The 25,305-nt window shown below is 40.7% G+C and overlaps 1 protein-coding gene across 1 annotated transcript in view; it reads right to left on the bottom strand.

The window, feature by feature from the left end:
• Positions 1–25,305, bottom strand: part of TUBGCP6 (tubulin gamma complex associated protein 6) — a 1,304,734-nt gene that overhangs the window by 816,766 nt on the left and 462,663 nt on the right. Inside the window, exon 13 of the mRNA XM_044088793.1 lies at positions 22,727–22,842. Coding sequence (XP_043944728.1) covers positions 22,727–22,842 — 116 coding nt within the window. The remainder of the gene's footprint in view (positions 1–22,726; positions 22,843–25,305) is intronic.

A 25,305-nucleotide genomic window follows, 5' to 3' on the forward strand; every position in this document is an offset into this window, starting at 1 on the left:
AAGTCTCTTATCCTTTCCCATGGCTTTCTCCTTTGCGTTAATATTACAGCATACCAAGTCTCTTATCCTTTCCCATGGCTTTCTCCTTTGCGTTAATATTACAGCATACCAAGACTCTTATCCTTTCCCATGGCTTTCTCCTTTGCGTTAATATTACAGCATACCAAGTCTCTTATCCTTTCCCATGGCTTTCTCCTTTGCGTTAATATTACAGCATACCAAGTCTCCTATCCTTTCCCATGGCTTTCTCCTTTGCGTTAATATTACAGCATACCAAGTCTCTTATCCTTTCCCATGGCTTTCTCCTTTGCGTTAATATTACAGCATACCAAGTCTCTTATCCTTTCCCATGGCTTTCTCCTTTGCGTTAATATTACAGCATACCAAGTCTCTTATCCTTTCCCATGGCTTTCTCCTTTGCATTAATATTACAGCATACCAAGTCTCTTATCCTTTCCCATGTCCATGTTTCTTTTTTAATCTCTGGATTTTGTTGTTTATAATTTTGCACATCCTCTGTCACCAGCTGGCCTAAAGGTCCTTTATCTATGTAATGCTTTTCATAAATCTGTTGTACTCATGAAGACAAATTTCCCTTTGAAGCGTTTAACAGTTTTTCTTGTACAAGCATTTTTTTTTTCTTTCCTTTAATTGCCATCTTAATCTTTCTAAATATCTTCTATCTGGAAATTCTGAGTTTCTTCTGTAATAAAATGATCCATAATATCGGTGCTGGAAAGAATCCTGGAACCATAGATAATGATAAGGCCGACTAATGCTCACATGACCTGTTAACGATCTGACCCAAAACATACCTGATTTTCTAGAAATGCAGCACGCGCATGACCTGCTTTGTCTCCGAGAACATCAGTACCTCCTTTAACAAGAGGCCTTATTATGTAAAATGAGTGATTCAGAAATTAATTTTTTGCACATCTCTTCAAATCCAGCATGCTGGTCTTTGGCATTCGAAGCAAGGCTTAAATATCGCTCACCAAATATAAAGACCTCGTGCTAGAAAATACTAGAAATGAATGTACTGTATTAGCTGATTGGTGACAAACCTTTGTTCAGCAGGAAACTATTATGATTTCTTCTTCTTCTGCCCCACTTCATGTCTCTCGTTCCCATGGCTTGGTGTTGTGCAGCTATTGATACTTGCCATGGAATCAAAACACAGGCTAGGAAAGTATGACAGCATGCCTAACATCAGTGCTCCTCAGGAAGATTCCATCCACAAAGTGAGCACAACCTGTAAGACAGAAAACCAACCACACACACACACACACACACACACACACACACACACACACACACACTACATACAAAAGAGTATAGACAAGAGAAACTCCATATGCAGCATTGATGTGAGAGGACATCCAGACAAAAGGAAGGAAGGTAACAAATACCCACTGTTGAATGCCTCCTCTCAACTCAACTGATACGGTTAGTATAACTGTTACACCCGACTTTGGAAGCCACTGGCGGTGCATTTAGGAAGAATCCAAAGTAGTGAAATACATACATTCACCATGGTTAAAGTCATAGAAGGCCTATATGCTGAGCTCAGAAGGATAAGTCATGAAGCTTCAACATGCCAAAGCAGACCTGATTGTTGCAATCATGGTCCAATACTGCTCGTTAAAGGTGTGAAATAATGACCATGTGAGCATGACGCAAACATCTGTAATGGAAACACTTTTTTCTATTGTATCTTTTATGCAGGAAAGTGCAGAGTCCTCAAGAACAGTTACTGCACAGCATCACCCAAATTAAAATGCATTTCACTTAGAATTACAGCTCGGTACTCTGGAGCACAACGGGTATATGTAATAAATATGACTTAGAATTACAGCTCGATACTGAGGAGCACAACGAGTATATGTAATAAATATGACTTAGAATTACAGCTGGGTACTCTGGAGCACAACAAGTATATTTAATAAATACGACTTAGAATTACAGCTCGGTACTCTGGAGCACAACGAGTATATGTAATAAATATGACTTAGAATTACAGCTCGATACTGAGGAGCACGACGACTATATGTAATAAATATGACTTAGAATTACAGCTCGGTACTCTGGAGCACAACGAGTATATGTAATAAATATGACTTAGAATTACAGCTCGATACTCAGGAGCACAACGAGTATATGTAATAAATATGACTTAGAATTACAGCTAGGTACTCTGGAGCACAACGGGTATATGTAATAAATATGACTTAGAATTATAGCTCGATACCGAGGAGCACAACGAGTATATGTAATAAATACGACTTAGAATTACAGCTCGGTACTCTGTAGCACAACGAGTATATGTAATAAATTTGACTTAGAATTACAGCTTGGTACTCAGGAGCACAATGAGTATATGTAATAAATATGACTTAGAATTACAGCTCGATACTCAGGAGCACAATGAGTACATGTAATAAATATGACCTAGAATTACAGCTCGATTCTCAGTAGTACAACTAGTATATGTGACACATTTGCAGATGGCTTTAACTAAGAAATGGTAAAGCATGAAGTCAATCCACAAGCATTGTTGACCACAATAGTCAGACTCTTCCATGATGACTATGAATGTTTTTTAAACTGCCTCCAAAGGACCAAATCTTATAGCTCCTTGACGTGCACCCAACTGTTCCACTCATTCAACAGCAGGCACCAGGGATCCAGCACAGGGCAAGTACTACAGCACATCTGTTCCTACTCAGCGATCCCCAGTGAGCTCACCTGTGTGCGCTGGGAGTCAGGCTCAGTGATCCCCAGTGGGCTCACCTGTGTGCGCTGGGAGTCAGGCTCAGTGATCCCCAGTGGGCTCACCTGTGTGCGCTGGGAGTCAGGCTCAGCGATCCCCAGTGAGCTCACCTGTGTGTGCTGGGAGTCAGGCTCAGCGATCCCCAGTGAGCTCACCTGTGTGCGCTGGGAGTCAGGCTGAGCGATCCCCAGTGAGCTCACCTGTGTGTGCTGGGAGTCAGGCTCAGCGATCCCCAGTGAGCTCACCTGTGTGTGCTGGGAGTCAGGCTCAGCGATCCCCAGTGAGCTCACCTGTGTGTGCTGGGAGTCAGGCTCAGCGATCCCCAGTGAGCTCACCTGTGTGCGCTGGGAGTCAGGCTCAGCGATCCCCAGTGAGCTCACCTGTGTGTGCTGGGAGTCAGGCTCAGCGATCCCTAGTGAGCTCACCTGTGTGCGCTGGGAGTCACGTGGTATGCAGCATGGCAGCTTACTGGTGCAGCATGGCAGCCTACCCCCACTCCCTTCCATAGCCTCTTCCAAACTCCCCTATAGCTGCCCTGAAGGGAGGTGCATCTTCACATGCTGAATTCCCCTTGGCTTACTTTGCAACCTGTGCACAAGCACAGTTGGCTTGCAAGACTCTAGCTGCAACAGGTGAATGTCTAATTCTCCAACTAGGTGTCACCCATACGGACAGCCACAGTGGTCTCACCCTAAAATGGGTAAGCTGGTAATGGCCATTCACTCTCAACCTCCATCGCCAACTCATATAGCAGCTCAAGCAGCTATTCAAATTAGAGTCACCTACAACCTGGTCAGAACTTTCTCCTTCCATACCATGAAGCTAGTGCAAGACTCTGAATATTCTGAGCCATTTCAAAAAAAGGACGTGACCGATATCTTCAGCAATCCATGATTGTGTGGCATAATTCCATGGTGGCTTGGATGGAAAGCCTACAGGAAAGCGCAAAAATACAGTTCAACACTGATGTAACATCTGCTTGTCACTGTGGTAAGTTTACTTTCTCTTAAACAGTGCCCTGTTTGTACAGTGCTTTGTAGGCAGATTGTCGCTGCTCTGCAGATTTATGTTCCACAGCGTATATCTTGCACAGTGTGTAGAACAACACTGTTCTGGAGAAGACTGTCCCCACTGGACAAGCTGCGTGCTGAACACAGCCAGATGATTTCCTTCCCTTTTTATAGAGGTTTCTAAGCAACACCAGGGTCACTGTAACAGACCACTGTACACGCCTTTGGGGTATGTATCTGTTTTGACTATTTTGTACACCCGTGGAGTTGGTATACATTATGGGGCAAAGGTTGTACAAGGGGTGGCTTGCTCCCTACAGAAAAACAGTTTTTCAATCTCTAAAGGTACAGAATATAAAAAAAAAAAAAAAATTGAGCCACACAGACAAAGAAGTTAAATTAAGCTAGCTCCCTTTATAGTCATCTGGTACCTCGGCATTTTGCCGTCAAGGATAAATTACAGTCACATTCTAACTCCTTGTATACAACAATGCCCCTACTGATTGGTTACAAAACATTTCAAAAGCACATTTCTTCACCATCATAAACATGTTACAGAGTCACCTTCCCCACTTTATAACAGTCACATATTAAAATGCCATTCAAAAGCTGTCTTACTTTCTAGCTGACAATTAAATATTCCAATTACATGCCTAAATTAGTACAAATTCGCTAATTATACATTTAAATATGACAGCTTCGTTACTAAATACAGTACAAGTCAGCTGGTTATACATTCAAATTAACCTCAAGGTTAAGACCCCCTTGGAGAAAGTGTACCAAAATTTATTAATCATCCTACTTTCAAACCTAAGCAACTTTGCAATAAAATCACCCCCTCTCACATTATAGGGTTGACCCAACACAAACAAAGTTTCATCTGGCCCACCATGAACCATGTGAAAGTGCTGAGCCACAGAACTACTAAAATAATTTTTCCTAATGTCCCCCAAGCGTTCCAGAATTCTAACCTCATTCTTCATACCATTTAACCTTTCTACAGCCACAACCCAAAATATACACCACCCCACAATAATTGTAACTAAACTGACCTCTAGAAGTAAATTTTTGTTCCATTGATATATTTACCTGACAAATTCTTTACCCTTTTACATTTACTTATTTATTTTACATTTTTTAACCGGGTTAGTCTGACTGAGTTTTTGGATCATTTTCAGCAGAGACCCAGGGAGAAAAGCTCCTCAGAGAATAGAATGTAACGAAATTCACGTACAATCAGCAAAAAATTACTATAAGGTTACAACAGCAAATGAAATGATTAATAGCAACATTACTGATTTTTAGGCATAGACAGCATATATGCAAAAGTTGGATGGAGAGAGGCTCTGCAGTGCAATAAAATTTAACAAAAATCAGTTACAGTCAGCAAAAATTTACAAACAGGTTCAAATGGCATATTAAATTAATAATACCTGTGTGATTGTTGATAGGTTTAGGGAGGTTATATACAGAAGTAGGATGGAAGATATAGGGAAGTAAAGAGGTGATGTCCAAGAAGACAGACCAGTTGAAGTAAATGTTTTTATGGGAGCAGTCTGATGTAATATAGATGAGGCAGACAGGGAGGAATGTAGGAGAGGGAAGGAGTAAGAAAGAGTGGATCGAAGGAAGGAAGTGGAGGGAAAACAAAGTTAGAAATAAACTTACAAGGGAATGCACTCCCTTATCACTGCCTACATCCACCTGCCTCGTATTCAACAATTCCTTAAGATTCAAGTATCTACCATATGAAAAATTCATATAACCAGGAAATAAGCCTCTTTATTGTTCATCATGTTTGCATGTGATGCCAAAACTCCATCACCACTTTTCTCAAAATATCAGAAAATGGGGAATATTTGGTAACAAAATACCAATCTCTCCCATCTGCTTCATTGCCCCACTGATTACCCACTGCATCACAAAACTGCCTCCACCACCACTCTTATTATCCTTCCTTACATTCCAACCCCCAGGGGGTATAAAAAGGGTACACACCCCTGTCAAAATGGCAGCTATTTGTGATATAAAAATGAGACCAATAAATCATTTCAAAACTTTTACCACCTTTAATGTGACCTATAGCCTGTACAATTCAATTGAAAACAACCAAATCTTTTAGGGCAAAAAAATATAAAAACTTTTAAAAAAGTACAATAAGCTGGTTGCGTAAGTGTGCACACCCTTAAACTAATTATTTGTTGAAGCACCTTTTGATTTAATTACAACAGTCAGCCTTCTTGGGTAAGCATCTATCACAGTCCTCTTCAGGTCACCCTACAGATTTTCTTTTGGATTTAGGTCTGGGCTCTGGCTGGGCCATTCCAAAACTTTAATTTTCTTCTGGTGAAGCCATTCTTTTGTTGATTTGGATGTATGCTTGGGGTCACTGTCATGTTGAACGGTGAAATTTTTCTTCATCTTCAGCTTTCTAGCAGATGCCTGAAGGTTTTGGACCAAAGAGAGGCTGGTATGTGGAACTGTTCATAATTCCCTCCACCTTGACTAAAGCCCCAGTTACAGCTGAAGAAAAGCAACCGCAAAGCTTGATACTGCCACCACCATGCTTCACGGCAGAGATGGTGTTCTTTTGGTGATGTGAAGTGTTGTTTTTGTGCCAAACTTACCTTTTGGAATTGTGGCCATAAAGTCCAAGCTTGGTCTCATCAGACCATAACACATTTTCCCACATGCTTTTGGGAGACTTGACATATTGTTTTGTAAATTATAGCCAGGCCTGGATGTTTTCCTGTGTAAGAAAAGGCTTTCATCTTGCAACCCTACCCCATAGTCCAGACATATGGAGAATACGGGAGATTGTTGTTACATGTAGTGCTAGTGCACAACCAGTACTTGCCAGAAATTCCTGCAGCTCCTTCAGTGTTGCTGTAGGTCTCTTGGCAGCCTCCCTGACCAGTTTTCATCTTGTCTTTTCATCAGTTTTGGAGGTACGTCCAATTCTTTGCAACATCACTATTGTCCCATATTTTTTCCACTTTTTGATGACTGTCTTCACTGTGTTCCATGGTATATCCAATGCTGTGGAAAAGTTTTGTACCCTTCTCCTGACTGATACCTTTCAACAATGAGATCTCTTTGATGCTTTGTAAAGCTGCCTGTGAACCATGGCGTTTGCTGTAGCAGGCAACTGAGTAAATATGTCAGGAAAATCCTACTAGAACAGCTGAACATTATTTGGGATTAATCAGAGTCCCTTTAATTGATGGCAGGTATGTACTCAAGAAGACTGAATGCTGTAATTAAATAAAAAGCTGCTTCAACAAAATATTAGTTTGCACACTTATGCAACCAGCTTAGTGTACATTTTTTATTTTTTTTTATATGTTTACCCTAACAGATTTGTTTGTTTTTCAAGTGAACTGTACAGTTCACAGGTCACATTAAAGGTGGGAAAAGTTTTGAAATGATTTATTGTGGTCTCATTTTTTTATATCACAAAACCTGGCATTGTAACAGGGGTGTGTACACTTTTTATATCCACTGTATTTTGCCACCTCCACACTCTCTCTTAACTGCTTCATCCAATAGCTTCCTGTCATACCCTCTTACAGCCAATCTATCTACCACTTCATTAATCTTATCTTTTTTTTAATTTTTCTTCAGAAGTATTGCGTAGGGTGCATTTCATTTCACCAACTGGAAGGGAATTAATGAGGTTTGGTGGATGCATGCTACCCACATGCAAAAAAATTGACAGTAGTGGGCTTACGGCAGGGCTTCTACTGGGTTTTCCCATGCTCATCCACGTGGAATTCTACATCAAGAAATTCTATGGCACTTTTCATGACATTCAAAAGAAAATTTTAACCCATGTGAATTATTTATTTGTTCCATAAATACTGAAAACTCACTCATAGGTCCTCGACAAATGAAAAACAAATCATCAATAAACCTCTTATATAAGATAACTTGCTTTGTGAATAATTCAGTACTATAGATGAACTTCTTTTCAAACCCCCCCATATATAAAACTGCATATGAGGGAGCATATGGTGCACCCATAGCAGTTCCTCTCTTTTGTAAATACACCTCATCCTCAAAAACAAAATAACAATGCATATAACATTATTCCAAAAGTCTCACTACAAAAGAAGTACATGGTCCTTCTCCCATAACATTCCATATAGCCTACAAAGCCCACTTTATATCAATATTGGTGTATAAAGCATTCATACCCAAAACTGCCCCAAAATAATCTTGTTTCCATCCCCCCTCAGGGACTAACTGGCTTACCTTACGGCTATTTCAACACATGCAGGCACCCTACATTTGAGCGAGAAGAAAAGCACCATAAATATTACATTACAAAATATAATAATATTACAAATGTTTATAAGTAAAAAAATTAGAAATCACACACAATGCAAGATAGATTCAGGAGAAGACATTTTAGCAACAGTTCATTATGCTAATATTACATATTAAAATTTTAATGTACCTACCCTAGAATACAATACTGTAAAGGAGAAGAAATAAGACAGATACTAATAGGAAGAGTGAGAGAGATAGTATGAGAAAAAAAAAGTTTTAGCTGGGTGTACTGCAGAATGAAAGAGAACACCTGCTGCTGTGTTTTTTTTTATTTTTGATTTAAGTCGTTTACTTTACTAGATTGCTTTGTCAGATTATTATACGGGATTATTAGAGTTGAGAGAGGTGTTGTCAGGTAGTAGGTAGGTGTAATGCTATGTGTAGTTGAGGAATTTTTTTTTTTTTTTTTGAAATTGAAGCCACCAAGTTTTTTAGATTTTTATACAGTGGTGAGTCTAAAGGGGTTTACTAGGTATAAAACGTTAGTGTTATTTTGTTATGTTATTAAGAATACATAAGTATTCTTTAAGTAAAGAGTCCAGAAAAATACCTACATTCTGTAAAAATGAATTTATCCCTGAAACTATAGGTCTAACAGGTGGGTCAGATAAACTTTTATGCATGTTGGGGATGGCATATAATATTGGGTCCACAGGTTTGGTAACATATAACCTCCTAATATCAGCAGCATTCAAAAAAACAAGTCTCCCCCCCCTAACAATTCTAAAAATGATGCATTAATGTGCTTAATTGGATTATTAGACAGTTTAACATGTTCTTCCTACATTAACGTGCTCAATTGGATTATTAGGCAGTTTAACATGTTCTTCCTACATTAACGTGCTTAATTGGATTATTAGGCAGTTTAACATGTTCTTCCTACATTAACGTGCTTAATTGGATTATTAGACAGTTTAACATGCTCTTCCTACATTAACGTGCTTAATTGGATTATTAGGCAGTTTAACATGTTCTTCCTACATTAACGTGCTTAATTGGATTATTAGGCAGTTTAACATGTTCTTCCTACATTCAGTTTAACATGTTCTTCCTACATTAATGTGCTTAATTGGATTATTAGGCAGTTTAACATGTTCTTCCTACATTAATGTGCTTAATTGGATTATTAGGCAGTTTAACATGTTCTTCCTTCATTAACGTGCTTAATTGGATTATTAGGCAGTTTAACATGTTCTTGCTTCATTAATGTGCTTAATTGGATTATTAGGCAGTTTAACATGTTCTTCCTACATTAATGTGCTTAATTGGATTATTAGGCAGTTTAACATGTTCTTCCTACATTAACGTGCTTAATTGGATTATTAGACAGTTTAACATGTTCTTCCTACATTAACGTGCTTAATTGGATTATTAGGCAGTTTAACATGTTCTTCCTACATTAACGTGCTTAATTGGATTATTAGGCAGTTTAACATGTTCTTCCTACATTAATGTGCTTAATTGGATTATTAGGCAGTTTAACACGTTCTTCCTCATTTACCAATAAATTCCTAACCATGACATTATACATTCCCTAGGCAAAACAACCCAATTTCCCCCTTTGTCAGTTCTGCACAAGTTTTCAGTTTTAAAACTTGCCGTTCCTACTTTGTTAAATTAAAACACTTACTAGTTTTCAAAAACTTCAAGTATTTCAATTAAATTTTTTTTAAGTAGCATCTGTTCAAACAATGTGATAGCAGGGGACATTTTAGGAGGATAAAAACTGCTAACATTCGCAAATCTAGGAACAGGTAGTTTTTTTTATAACCTGCTCCAAATAAACCGTGGCTCCCTCATTTACATATTCATCAGTATCAAAAAACACATCATACACAGATAAATTCAATAAGGGATCGTCATAGTCAATTTCTTCATTCACACTTTCCAGTGGATCAAGTTCCAATGGCATCTGTACCCATGAACTACTACATAGACAGCAATCTACTTAACACCGAATGTGTGATAAGAAACCTTGGGACCCAGGTGGACAGTAGTCTGTCCTTTGATAGTCACATCGCCACAGTAGTCAGGAAGTCCTTCTACGTGGCACACCTCATCATAAAAAGGGTTCTCATCCAGGAAAAAAGAGGTCATTGTTCCCCTCTACTCGACACTCATTATAGAGTACAACACCCCTTTTGAATGTCCATAGGTGGGTACTAGGCTATCTGCCCGAAGGCATTTATAAGCCTAGCCAGAATGTGTTGGCTTTCGCCGTCCCCTTAGATTAGTTCCCTGTGCCTCTGTCAAGCAGAGCCACTGAAGTGATCCCCGGGGTATTTCCCAGCCAATCGTCAAGGTTTCTTGTGAGGAGTGTTAGGAGGAGCTCTACCTAATGTAGATTTGGATCTTGTTCCAAAGCATGAGAAGCCTTTGGGACAGGAATCTATCCCTCCAGCATGTCCTATTTATTGTTGTGGTGAGGTTTAGATCCCTAGAGCGTGTGGCTCGAGGGGATAAGGTTTTCTTTAGGTGGAGCATGTCCATCAATTCTGGGTTGGACATGGCCTTGTATGTCAGGCAGAGATCACCTCTGAGTAGGCGGTATGCAACCGAGAACAACTGGAGTTTCTTCAGTCGAGCTGCATAGGGCATCTGTTTGAGGCCATTGATCCTCTTGGTGAGGTACTTCTGTGGTCTTTCCAGCTGTTGCAGGTGTCTTGTAAGGTACATCCCAAATGGGGTGTTGTACTCTAAGATGGGTCTGATGACTGATGAGTAGAAGGGCACAATGACCTCTTTTGATCTGGATGCGAACCCTTTTGTGATTAGGTGGGTCACGTAGAAGGATTTTCTAACCACTTTGGCAATGTGATTATCAAAGGTGAGATTATTATCTACTTGGGTCCCCAGATCCCTTATTACGTCTTCCGTATTTAGGGGACTACCACCTATGTGGTAGTTTGTGGGTACTGTTTTTTTTTAAAGGGGTGACTATGCACTTTTTGGCATTTAGCTTGAGGCCATGATTTTGACACCAATTATCCGTCTCAGTGAGACCCTTTTGGAGGATGTCTGTGTCAGCTGGAAAGTCAATTTATAGCCCCTAGTTTGCAGCTGTCTGCAAACTTGGTCAGTCATAGTCCTCCTGTGCTTGCCTGTACCTCTGAGAAGTATATGCCGAACAGGAGAGGTCCTAGGACTGAGCCCTGGGAACGCCACTTGTAACCGGTTTATAGTCGGACCTAGCTCCCGCAACTCTCACCATGTGGGTTCTGTCCGTGAGCCAGTTGGCAACCCATCTTGTGACGTAGGGGTTTATGTTCAGGCTGGTGAGCTTGTCTATAATACCAGAATGGGGAATGGCATCGAAAGCCTTAGCAAGGTCTAGGTAGGCCATTTGTACCACCTTTCCCTCGTCTATAGCCTTGGTAACTGTCTCAAAGAAGTCCACCAGGTTTAGGTGGCATGATGTGCCAGTGTTTGGAGGCTCCCAATGTCTCTGTTAATGAGTTCCATGATGATGCACTCCATACTCTTGCAGACCAAACTAGTCAGGCTTATAGGGAGATAGTTCCCAGGGTCTGTTGTGGCTCTACCTTTGTGGAGCGGAATAACCGTTGCTGTGCGCCACTCTATGGGTATGTAGCCTGTGGAGAGGCTGAGTTTGAACAGTGTGTTTAGGTGAGGGGTTAGTTTGTCTTTGAGCTCATGTACGATGCAGCCTGGGACACCGTCCGGTCCCACTGATGCTGTGTTTTTGGCTTTGGAGAGGACTGTTTTAACCTGAGTGTCTGTGATTTCAGGGACTCTACATTCTTCTGGTATGGTTATGGGCCCTTTTGGGGGTGACAGGGGGGTGAATTTTGCGCTGAACCTGTCTGCCAGGATGTTGGCAATATCGGTCGGTTCAGTGTATTTTGTGCCATTCTGCACTAACTATGAGCAGATCTGAGCATTGCCACTTAGATACTTGACATAGCTAAAGAAAGTCTTGTGGTTATCTTTGGAGTCCTTGGCAATTTTTCTTTCGAAGCTAGCCTTGGATGATTTTATGAGGGAACATAGTTTCTTGCTGATACTGATCAGGGATCTCTTCCCTTCTTGGGATTTTACTCTTTTCTGTACTAGTTTCCTCCTTCTATTGTATAGCTTGTTTATGGCAGGAGTCCACCAGACTGGTTTCCTTTTCTTGGAGGAGTGAGTCTTGGTTTTGCTTGAGATGGCACAATCCATGCATTCTTGTAGCTGCCCGTAGAATGCATTAGTAAAAGATTTTGCAGCTTGGACAGTGTTATCCTTCAGCATGGGGGCTTTGAAACTTTCCACCTCGGTCTTAAGTAACGTGAAGTTTGCTTTTGAAAAGTTTTTCATGGTGGCTTTCTTGTCTGGGGGTGGGGGCGGAATATGGATATCCAAAGTAATTTGTTTATGGTCAGATCTAACCAGCAAGGGGGTGACCTCTGGTGTGGTACACTGGTCGCCCATGTTGGTGATGACCAGGTCCAATATGTTGTCACCTCTGGTGGGAGTGCTGACCAGTTGAACCAGGGCGTTATAAATTCTAGAAAAGTTGGGCAAGGGAGTTAGTACTTGAGTATTTCTCCCAGTTAATGTTTGGGTAATTGAAATCACCCAATATTAGGGTGCTTGGTAGGACATTTATGTTTCCCCGAAATGCAGAATGGGGGTCCTAGGACATGGTGGGTGATCTACAGCAAGCTACAATTTGAATTGCAGTTTTGCCCATTGTTAGTTGCACGTGGATGATCTCTGAAGCATCGTGCTGTGCCACTAACCTGGAGGTGTGGGTATCCTTGATGAATATGGATACGCCCCCGCCTTTTGTATTTTGGTTTGGGTTCTGTGGCCGAAATGTATGGAATGAGTTGTACCTGGTAGTGCTGGGGTGCTCTCTGGACCCTTAAACCAGGTTTCTGTTACTGCACATATATCGATTTTCTCCATACTGAGAAGTGCCTCGAGTGCATGCATTTTGAGGTTTAGACTTCTGGCATTGAGTAGCATTACCCTCAGTTTTTTGTTACTCGTGCTATTTACGGTGGTGGGTTTGTCTTTTGAGCCTTGCCTAAAAAAGGCACTATGGGGTGGCAAGAGCCTTGGCAAGTATTCGAAAGCCTAAGGGTGACAGGTGCAAGCCATCTCTAGCGAAGCAGAATGGCTTGTCGAGCATGTCATCCCAAGCGGACAGACACTGGATCCCCTTTGAATAACACCAGAAACTTAGCCAATTGTTGAAATTGATAATTTTTTCTTTATACCGTAGTATCATTCTTGGTGAGGGCAAGATGCTACTCAGGGTCATACCGGCCTGGGCTACGTGATCAGAGAGCTCTTCCATGTTTCATAGTTTCATAGTATAGTACTAGGCTATCTGCCCTGGGGCACTTGTAAGCCTAGCCATAGTGATGTGGCTTTTGCCACCCCATGAAATGGTACAAAAAATGTACAGAATAAATTTAGAATACTGTGCCTCTGTCTAGTAGTGACACAATGAAGGTCCCCTTATATAATAGAATTAGTTTATTGTGCCCCTGTCTAGCAGTGACACAGATGTGACCCCTGGGGTAAACTTACGATCTCCCATCCACTCATCAAGATTTCTCTTGAAGAGAGTCAGTGAGGAGCTCTGCCTAATACGAACTGGGATCTTGTTCCAAAGCATGGGAAGCCTCTGGGTTATGAATCTATCCCTCCAGCATGTCCTATTCATACTTGTGCCGAGGTTTAAGTCTTTAGCTCTCGTGGTCCTGATGGATTTGGATTTTTTTGAGGTGGAGCATGTCCATCAGATCCTGATTGGACATGGCCTTGTACATCAGGCAGAGATCACCTCTGAGCAGGTGGTATGCTACTGAATAGAGCTGAAGTTTCTTTAGTCTGGCAGAATAAGGCATATGTTGGAGACCCTTGATCCTCTTGGTGAGGTACTTTTGTGGTCTCTCCAGCTGTTGCAAATGCCGGGTGAGGTACATACCAAATGGGGCATTGTACTCAATCATGGGTCTGATGAGGGAGGAGTATAGGGGTACAATGACATACTTGGATTTGGATGTGAATCCCTTCATGATGAGGTGTGCAAGGTAGAATGTTTTTCTAACCACTTTGGCAACGTGGGTGTCAAATGAGAGGTCGCTGTCGACTTGGGTCCCTAGGTCTCTGATTACTTTTTCCGTACTCAGTGGGTTGCTGTCTATGTGATAATTTGTGGGTACTTTGTTTTTCCCAAAGGGGATGACTATACATTTTTTGGCATTTAGTTTAAGGCCGTGACTCCAGCACCAGTTGTCCGTTTCTGTGAGGCCTTTTTGTAGGATGTATGTGTCCGCTGGTGTATCGACTATGGTGCCTAGTTTGCAGTCATCTGCGAACTTTGTCAGCCACAACCCTCCCATGTTTGCTTTAACATCTGAGAAATAAATGCCGAACAAGAGGGGTCCCAGGACAGATCCCTGTGGGACACCACTTGTGACTGGCTTTGAGTCTGACATTGCTCCAGCGATTTTAACTTTATGCGTTCTGCCCTTTAGCCTTCTCTTTTAAATGGCATGCATAGATTAAAGAACTTATGGGGTACCCCCTCTTATATCTTATAGGAGGAGCAGAAGTGTAAGAGAGATGTTGGTTCATAATAATTTTGTAGTACCCAAAATAGGATGTATTATTGATGTAAAACTTTGTTGTACATGGGCCAGTGCGGGCTGTTCTATATACCCCACATAGTCAAATCTTTTCATGTCATAAATGGAGTTAAATATACATCTATGGCTAAATATTCTTGTAATACTATGAGAGTAATTTATGCTCTTAGATGTTCCTGCAACCTGTTTTATATAGGTGAGACTAAAAGAGCTTTTAGAAAGAGGTTGCAGGAACACGTTGGAGATATTAAAAATAATAAATTGGAAAGTCCACTGGCTTGTCATTTAAATGAATTTCATGGGGGGATTATACAGAATTAAAAGGTTGCATTTTGGAGCATGTAACAGCAGAAAATGAAATTCTTTTAAAAAATATATTGCTGTATAAAGAAACTGTTTTTATCTTAAAGTATAGTACTATGACACCTACTGGTTTAAATAGAGACTACAACTGGAAGTTTCTTATTTAAGTATTTAATAGTTAATTAATTTGTAATAGTGTTTTAATTAAATAATTGAAATAATTTGGTAGAGTATATAAGAATTTTCCATTTTGGGTGTGTATTATCTCCTGGAAGGCTGCTGAGCACAGGCGTGAGTTTGGAGTACTGAGAGTTTTTTTATCTTGCGCTTGTGCTGATTAAACTTTTATTTCACTTACCACACGTTGTGTATTGAATCCTGCACTAACACCTGCAGAGAAAAATTGCCACTTACCCTACGATAAGCCTGGAGCTCAGCGACCATGATGCGTAGCTTTTTAGTTGCAAACAAGATCTGAGGGAAGGAAGGAGACAGTGGAGCATTATTGGTAAGGGGAGGAGCTTGGAGCTCGGCTCAGATGCTAGTGATACGGCAGTCTCGGTTCCGATCTGGATCGGAATACCCAAAGGTTGAAGACCAAATGAAGTAAACTACTTCAGATAATTAATTCCCCAATTAGGTACTTGTCGTTGTTGATGTAAATTCTGACTTTGGACCAACCAATGCCACAGCAAAGGTATTACTGGGCTCCACCAGCAAGATATAAGTGAGCATATGGTGCTAGATAGCGACACTTACACCCTAATGTCCTGACACTGGAGGGGAAGGTGTCTGCCGGGCCTGGAGGAGGGGATTAAAGTCCTTAATATTAGGCCCTGACTAAGGTTTCAACAGCAGGAAATCCCAAGAAGGTATTACTTGCAACAGTGAAGCACGGTGAGCATCTTAAGTTCTTCCTGGCACCACTGTCCTTAACTTAAGTGACAGCGCTGAGGTCACTGGTATCTAGACAGCCAAGACTGAGGTCTAATCTGACAAAGTGGTCAGAGCTGATCTGTCAACCCAGAGCAGTACTCAGCACAGGGGATCTGAGTCAATCTCAGTAGCAAAGGCATGCCAGGACATACAGCATCAGGTGTGGTAGGTACCCATGCCAAAGGGATTGGTTCAGATACGATTAGTGCCGGGGGGGGGGTGATATTGCACATAAAGTCACTGCTACTCCAAAGAAAAAAGCACAGTTCTGATTTAGTACTGTTCCTCATATTACCAAGACCTGGCCCAGGATGGGAACCTTCCATGTGGACGGTGTGGGTTCACTTCCAGCTGCCCTGGGAACGGGGGGATTGAGATGACATCCAACTTCAGATAGTCCTTAAAAAAGATCAGCATCATATTCTTCCAATCAAGCACAACAAAGGGGATCTGCACCAATGTAAAAAACCTAACAGACGTTGCTGAAGCTGGTCTGAAATGTAAAAGCTTAGAGAACTCATGCTCCAAGGAAAAGCTGTCTAGTTTTCTTCTCAGAGCCAGGTCTGAGGAGTCCAAACGTTTGGGTCCAGAAAGTGCTGTAGGTGGCAGAGAAGATGCACAAGAAAGCCCTGGTTGAGTGGAATGGGATCCTCTAGACTGGGTGTTTTGGCCAGGGACAAGGACTAAAGGTTCTCTGTCCTCCATATGTTTATTTCGTTTGTTTATCAGGGTAGTACACTGATCACAATAAGCCGTATGCATGCAAAGCCTTAGTGAAGAAATTTACAAAAGAATAAAAAATAACACTAATTTTCCAAGATAGAGTAATCACTGAAGGCAGATAATCCCACAGAAAATTTAAACACAATGTAATTATTATTAACAAAGTAGAAAAACAAATGTGAATTCATTTTCGTAGTAAATGGGAGTGAGAAGCATCAGGTGATAACAGGTGGTGAAACGTACAAGTGCTGCAGGTGAGAAAGGAGTTGGGTTATGTTTCTCCTTCCTTTATGAGAATCTGCATTAGTATAACCTCAGTTCAGTAAACCTTTCAGAATAAGTTTATTACATCTGTGCAACAGAGTGCTCTGACTAAATTTCTTACAAATTCTGCAGTCAGCTTCTAGATGTTTCAACCCCAGGCATCCCACGCAAAGGTTAATCAGATCCTCGGACAAAATTTTCTGATTGCACTTTTTTCAGTTTCAGAGCCCAGAGACGTTCTCCTTATCCATAATGAAAAATGACTTTAGTGGCAATTATTAGCAATTGTCGATGAGTTGGTTCATGTTTTGTGTTTTGATCAAACCCAAGGGCAATTATTCAATATAAACTCATATATAACTATATATCTATATAAACAACAATGGAAGGCCTTAATGTAGTCGAATTTTGATAACAGACTTTGGTCGACAAATGTGTGAGATCACTATATTACAGGGGATGGACATCCTTCCTTGGTGTTGTGTGATCTCAAAATTAGAAAGTATAATAAGCAGTCAGTATGGAGGTGCAGGAGGCCACCTCTCTGCAAAAAACATTGTTTAATTGCTGCACACTCTTGAGTATATGCCCTGAAGCATGTGCAATAAGAAGCTGACATTTTTCCCCCAGATATTTTTTTTTGTCAATATGAGCGTTGACTATTTTAAGTATATATATATATATATATATATATATATATATATATATATATATATATATATACACACACACACACACACACATTTGTGTGTGTGTATATTAGGTGTGTGTGTGTATGTATATATATATATATATATATATATATATATATATATATATATATATATACACACACACACACACACACACACACACACACACACACATTTACTTTTACTTTAATGTTGCATATCATTTCTAGAGGTTAGACTGGGCAGTGCTGTTTTGAGCATTATATGCATTTGTGTCTGCAGTATGTGTAGGTTCTTTTTTAATACCATGCAAATGGAGTTTAGTCACAGCTGTAGGTGTGTAGTAATCATTTAATACTGCAGTTGGGGTAGGAAATAAGCTGGAATTTTGTAACAAAGTTTTTAAGTTATAAATTTACTTTGCTTTCATGTAGTGTGTAACTTCTGGTTCAATTTACAGGTAATGAGAGCAAAATTGTCACTGTTTCTAAAGACAACCACAAAGCATTCTATAGCTATGTCAAGAATCTCAATGGCAACACTCAGATCTGCTCCGAGTTACAGCACAATGGCACTAAATATACAGAACTGATATTGCCAACATCCTGGCAGGTAGGCTCAACGCTAACTTTACCCCCTCTCACCCCCTAAAGGGCCAATCTCTATACCGGAAGAATGCAAATTTCCTGTAATCACAGCTGCACAGGTAAAAACCACACCCTCCAAAGCCAAGAACACAGCATCCATGGGACCTGACGACATCCCAGGCTGCGTTCTACATGAACTACAGAACGAACTGGCATCCCACCCAAGTACCATGTTCAGTCATAGTCTCACCTCAGGACTTGTGCCCACTGAATGGCGCACAGCGATGGTTATCCCACTCCACAAAGGGGGATCCACAACGGACCCCAGGAACTACCGCCCCTTTAGCCTGACGAGCCTGGTCTGCAAGGCCATGGAACGTATCATCATGGAACTTATAAACAAAGACATTGGTAATCTCCAAACTCTGGACCCCACCCAGTTCGGGTTTGTAAAAGGCAGATCACGTCTCCTAAACCTGACAGACTTCTTTGAAGCAGTCGCCAAAGCTATAGATGAGGGTAAGGTGGTTCACACAACCTATCTAGATCTCGCCAAAGCTTTCAACACCATCCCTCACTCTGGAATTATAGATAAACTCTAAACTAGCTATAAATCCCTATGTCACAAGATGGGTTGCCAACTGGCTAACTTGAAAGAACCCACACTGTGAAAGTAGCAGACTCTAAATCCGACTTCAGACAAGGGGAGTACCACAGGGTTCAGTCCTCGGTCCTCTCCTGTTTGGTATCGACTTCTCTGAAGTACAGGTTAACACAGAAGGTCGTTGGCTAACGAAGTTCTCAGATGACTGCAAACTAGGAGCCATAATTGAAACTCCTAATGATGTGGACATCCTACCTCACTGAGACAAATGCCTAGTGTCAAAGCCATGGCCTCAAGCTCAATGCCAAAATGTGCATTGTCATCTCTTTTGGTAAAAACTCTGTACCCATGAGCTACCACATAGGTGGTAGTCTACTTAACACCAAAAGTGTGAAAAGAGACCTTTGGACACAGGTGGACAGTAGTCTCTCTTCTGATAATCACATCACCACAGTAGTCAGCAAATCCTTCTACGTGGCACACCTCATCACAAAAGGTTTCTCATCCAGGAAAAGAGGTAATTTCTCCCCACTACTCGTCACTCATTAGACCCATTATAGAGTACAACACCCCTTTTGGTATGTACCTCACAAGACATCTACAACAACTGGAAAGGCCGCAAATACCTCACAAAGAGGATTACCGGCCTCAAACAGATGCCCTATGCAGACTCTCTCAAAACTCCAGCGTTACTCCATCGCATATCACCTACTCAGAGATGATCTCTGCCTAACATACAAAGCTATGTCAAACCAAGAGCTGTTGGACATGCTTCACTTAAAGAAATCCCAATCCCTACACACTCTAGGTACCTAAACCTGGTCACCACAATAAACAGAACATGTTGGAGGGATAAATTCCTGTCCCAGAGACTTCCCATATTCTGGAACAAACTACCTATCTATATCAAACAGAGCTCCTCATTAGCACTCCAAGAAAAATCTTGATGACTGGATGGGGAATAAGAAATACACCCCAGGGATCACCTCTGTGTCTCTGCTTGACAGGGGCACAGGAAAATAATTTTCTTGGGTGGCGAAAGCCAGGGTACCATTTTGGCTAGGCTTATATAGGCCCTAGGGCCAATAGCCTACTACCTACATAAGATGCTTTCTGGTAAGGCTGAAGACGTTTATGTACTTTTCTATAGTTTTACTTTGGTTTATGTGTATATATTAAGGTTTGGGAGTGTTTAAGCATTATACTGGAAATATGTGCATATATGGATGTGTTCTGTGCCTGCACTGCATGAAGTTTTTTATTTTTTTTTTATTTGCAGTAAGTGGCATTTCATATGGTGATATATGTTTTGATGATACAGGGAGGATGGTCAGATACACATAGTATCACAACTTTTACCAGTGTCCACAATAGGAAAAAAAACAAATAAATATACAATGCTGTTGTGGTAGGTAATCATTATAACAGATTATCAACAGAAAGCAAGTCTAACAGGAAGTCAAAATACTATAGGAAAAAACAAATAAATATACAGTGCTGTTGTGGTAGGTAATCATTATAACAGATTATCAACAGAAAGCAAATCTAACAGGAAGTCTAAATACTTGGTTTATCAGTTTCTTCTTCTAGATATTTTGTCTGATTTTCTCAGCTGACCCATTTCCCTAACCAAAATTACACTGACTATCATTTTAAATTAAGAATAATTCTACAAGGACCACGTTTTTATATCAGACAAGATATTTCTGCTCACACCTATACACAATTCAATAAGTGCACCTTTTCAGAGCACCCACTGTTTGCTCACCTCTTGGGTCTTGCAGGCATCTGTAAAGGAATGGCAGTGAATGTATTAGAAAATCTCCTGAGAGCTGTCTGGATGATGACTACATTGTGACGGGCTCTCATCTAGCAAAAACTACAAGAAAAACCTAGCCAAGCCAGAGTTTTCACTGTGTGATACACAGGCCCATGGGATATATGCAAATGATCCCTTAAGAGCATCAAGTGTTTCAGCTATATGGCTTCTGAATGTCCCATCACTTTTTACTTTTTAAGTCTTTTATGGACAAATTCCGGGCAACAAAGCCAAATGCCACTAGCTGTGGATACGTAAGTGGACTATTTTGCTATACTCTGGAAACAGGGTCTTTAAACCCAGCTGATGTCCATAACCATTAAGGTGTCTGCAAAATATCCCAACTAACAACTAAACCAAAAAGTAAAAAAAGCCATACAGACAATCCAATTAGTACAAACTACAAGAAAAATGTGGCTTTGTTGGCCTGAATCTGTCCATAAAGACTTAAAAAGGAAAAACTCATGTACTTTCAGACGCCATACAGCTGAAACACTTGATGCCCTTAAGAAGTCATCTGCATATATCCCATGGTTCCTTGTCACAGGAGGTTTAAGGGATCACACACTGAAAACTCTAGCTTGGTTAGGCTTTTCTTGTAGTTTTTACTAATTGGTTTGTCTGTGCAAACTTTTTAATTTTTGGCTCTCATCTAGCAGGAGATGAATGTGCAGAGTCACAGTGACTGGCCAGCTGGCCAGCAGTCATGAAGGACCCCCCCCCCCCAAAAAAAAACAAACAAAAAAAAATGCAATCTATAACTGTGAATTAAAAACAGGGTCTAATACAAAACTAAAGATGGCACTGAGGAAATGAACAGTGATGGAATACAACTAGCTAATGTGTAAAATGTCTGACTCAAGATGCAGACTTTATCCAAAGTGCAGTACGAATGTGACTGGCTCCCAAGAGTTCAAAATAACTTCACTGGCTGCTACAGGTAGCAACATACAGGCCACATATCCTTAACAATGCACCGCATAATCTTATTAGTAACGACCGAACCAAGTATGAATTATTTTACATTTTTGCTAACAGCATTGCATGTCATATGAACAATCCTCCACATAATTTAGGTACACAGTATAACATGGCACATGAACACCATTCTAGTTTCACTAACGTGATCAGTAACGTGACACATTCACACCAATCCAGTTTCAGTAACATGACATGTGCACATCATTCCAGTTTCAATAACATGACACGTTCACACCATTCCTGTTTCAGTAATGTAACATGTGCACATGATTCCTGTTTCAGTAACGTGACACATTCACACCATTCCAGTTTTTCAGCAACATGACATGTGCACATCATTCCAGTTTCAGTAACGTGACACATGCACACCATTCCAGTTTCAGTAACGTGACACATTCACACCATTCCAGTTTCAGTAACGTGACACATTCACACTATTCCAGTTTCAGTAACATGACACATTCACACTATTCCACTTTCAGTAACATGACATGTGCACATCATTCCAATTTCAATAACATGACACATTCACACCAATACAGCTTCAGTAACATGACACATTCACACCAATACAGCTTCAGTAACATGACATGTGCACATCATTCCAGTTTCAGTAACGTGACACATGCACACCATTCCAGTTTCAGTAACGTGACACATGCACACCATTACAGTTTCAGTAACATGACATGTGCACAGCATTCCAGTTTCAGTAACATGACACATTCACACTATTCCAGTTTCAGTAATATGACACGTGCACATCATTCCAGTTTAGCAATGTGACACATGGACACCATTCCAGTTTCAGTAACATGACACATGCACAGAATTCCAGTTTCAGCAGACAGACCTTGCATGAGCTATATACACAAAAGGTGTGATACATGCAGTATGAAGAACCTCCAGCTAACATTGTGATGCAAATCATGATTCTCCACATCAGCTCACCATTGTGCTGCTGTAATGACCATCACATCAAACATCAGCTCACCGTTGTGGTGCAGTAATGACCATCGCGTGAAACCATCAATTCACTGTTGTGTTGCTGTAATGACCATCACGTCAAAACTACCCTGTTTGGTAAACTGTACTTCACACATTTAACAAACATGCAATACCGTGCTCTTCTTTCAAGTTCCTCCTCCAGAGCTTTCAAACGCTCTTCTCTCTCACGTATTTCTCTCGCATAACTGAAGCTATCATCTGCCTCTTGCTGTTTTGCTGTAGTTCTGCGCTGTATAAGCAAAGATGTACGTTTACATATTTAGAAGTATATACATACTTGTAACAAGACTATACATACTCGAAATTTAACCATAAAATTAAAGTAATAATTATGACACTGACTACAAGAAATACAAATATATCATCATCAACCCCTTTTTTATCATTCTCTACATGAAGTCAGGTGTCGGTGTTGTGTCAAATGTCGCCATTCGATGCCTCTATCCTACCTTCTTTGGCAGTCATTCCTGACTGTCGCTGGTCTTCAATCACACAATCCATAGATCTCTTTGCAGGATGCCCTCATTTCCTCTTGCCTTCTTCCTGTCTGTCCCAAACCTTCTTTACCAGATTGTCTTCTGCTTTTCTGCACATGACCAAACCAGTATAATCTGTTCTCTCTCTCTGACCTCTGCAACTGAAGCTACTTTGGCTTCTGCTCTTATGTCTTCATTTTTTTCATCTGTCTAATAGTGTGCACCCTACCACCTGTCTCAGGCACTTCATCTCCATCACCTCTAAATTCTTTAACTGCTCTGCCTCTATTGCACGTTACTGTACCATGGAGTAGTACTGGTCATAGCACTGCATTGTACACCTTACTTCACACACTACTCCTGAAACTATGTGCCTGCAGCCCCCATGGTTCAAGCTAGGACCTCCTCATTTAGACTTCCTTTCTCCTCATCCACCCATCCCAGATACTTGAAGATGTAAACCTGTTCCATTATTTTCCCTACTATCTCAATTCTCAGCTTATTTTTTATTGCCCCCATTTGCTTCCATTACAACTGTTTGATCTGTACTCAGTTTCATCCTATGTGCTTTCAGTTTTATATTCCATTTTCCTATCCTTTGCAGAAGTTCTTGCTCAGAGTCTACCTGTAATCCCAAACTGTCTGCATGCATTCCTTTGTTAATCTGTCCCCTCCGACCTGTTTGCTAATGATGACCCTCACAAGTATGAACAGCAGAGGGCTCAGAGCTGAGCCCTGATGTACGCCCACTCCCACTGCTAAACCCTCTGAGACCAAACATGGGTGTGTGTTGCATTCTGATCTGAATCCAAACTATTCATCTCCCATTCTGCTTTCTACCAATTTGCATATTTATTTATCAATCATACCTACTGCACTGCCCACACCTGTGGATGATTCCTTTGCTCTGGTAAACTGGCACTAGTATGCCAGGTTTACTATGTTTTCTCCTTTTTTGTGCTACTCCCTCCCTTCTCTTCTACTTTACGTTTTGTCCCACCTCAACGTTTTACTTCTCTCACCTCCCTTTACACCCTTTACTGTACTTCCCTTATACTGTCACACAAAAAGTGTATACAACACACACACACACACACACACACATATATATATATATATATATATATATATATATATATATGTGTGTGTGTGTGTGTGTGTGTACAGTGGATATAAAAAGTTTACACACTCCTGTTAAAATGCCATGTTTTTGTGATATAAAAAAAATGAGACAACAATAAATAATTGTGTGATTAAGCTGGTTGCAAAAGTGTGCACACACTTTAACACTTTGTTGTGTGTGCACACCCTTAAACTAACACTTTGTTGTGTGTGCACATCCTTAAATTAATACTTTGTTGAAGCACCTTTTGATTTAATTACAGCATTCAGTCTTCTTGGGTACACACCTGCCATCAATTAAAGAGACTCTGATTAACTCCAAATTAGTGCATTCATGGGATATACTGCAAGCCCTCAGCTGACCTGTAACAGAATCCGATCACTGCAATTCCTATACCATATCTACTCTTCCTCCAGGTTAACAGTACTGATGAGCCTCGTTACAACAAGCAGTCAACAAGGTTAGAAACAACAGATGGACGAGGCAGAGTCCGATCACTGCTACTCCTATATCATATCTACTCTTCCCCCAGGTTAATAGTACCGATGAGCCCCATTACAACAAGGTTAGAAACAACAGATGGATGAGGCAGAAACCAATCACTGCTATTCCTATATCATATCTACTCTTCCCCCAGGTTAACAGTACTGATGAGCTCCGTTACAACAAGCAGTCAACAAGGTTAGAAACAACAGATGGATGAGGCAGAATCCGATCACTGCTACTCCTATATCATATCTACTCTTCCCCCAGGTTAACAGTACCGATGAGCCCCGTTACAACAAGCAGTCAACAAGGTTAGAAACAGATGGATGAGGCAGAATCTAATCACTGCTATTCCTATATCATATCTACTTCTTCCCCCAGGTTAACAGTACCGATGAGCCCCGTTACAACAAGCAATCAACAAGATGGATGAGGCACTCACCACTTCAGTAAATCTTTGAGAAAAATCACCTGTAGCACAATGCACGACAGATACCTGACAAAAGTCTTCCATTGTCACCTGTAGCACAATGCACGACAGATACCTGACAAAAGTCTTCCACTGTCACCTGTAGCACAATGCACGACAGATACCTGACAAAAGTCT

Source organism: Protopterus annectens, chromosome 11.part0 (genome assembly GCF_019279795.1).
Source record: "Protopterus annectens isolate FY-2018-M chromosome 11.part0, PAN1.0, whole genome shotgun sequence".
Lineage (NCBI taxonomy): Eukaryota > Metazoa > Chordata > Ceratodontiformes > Protopteridae > Protopterus > Protopterus annectens.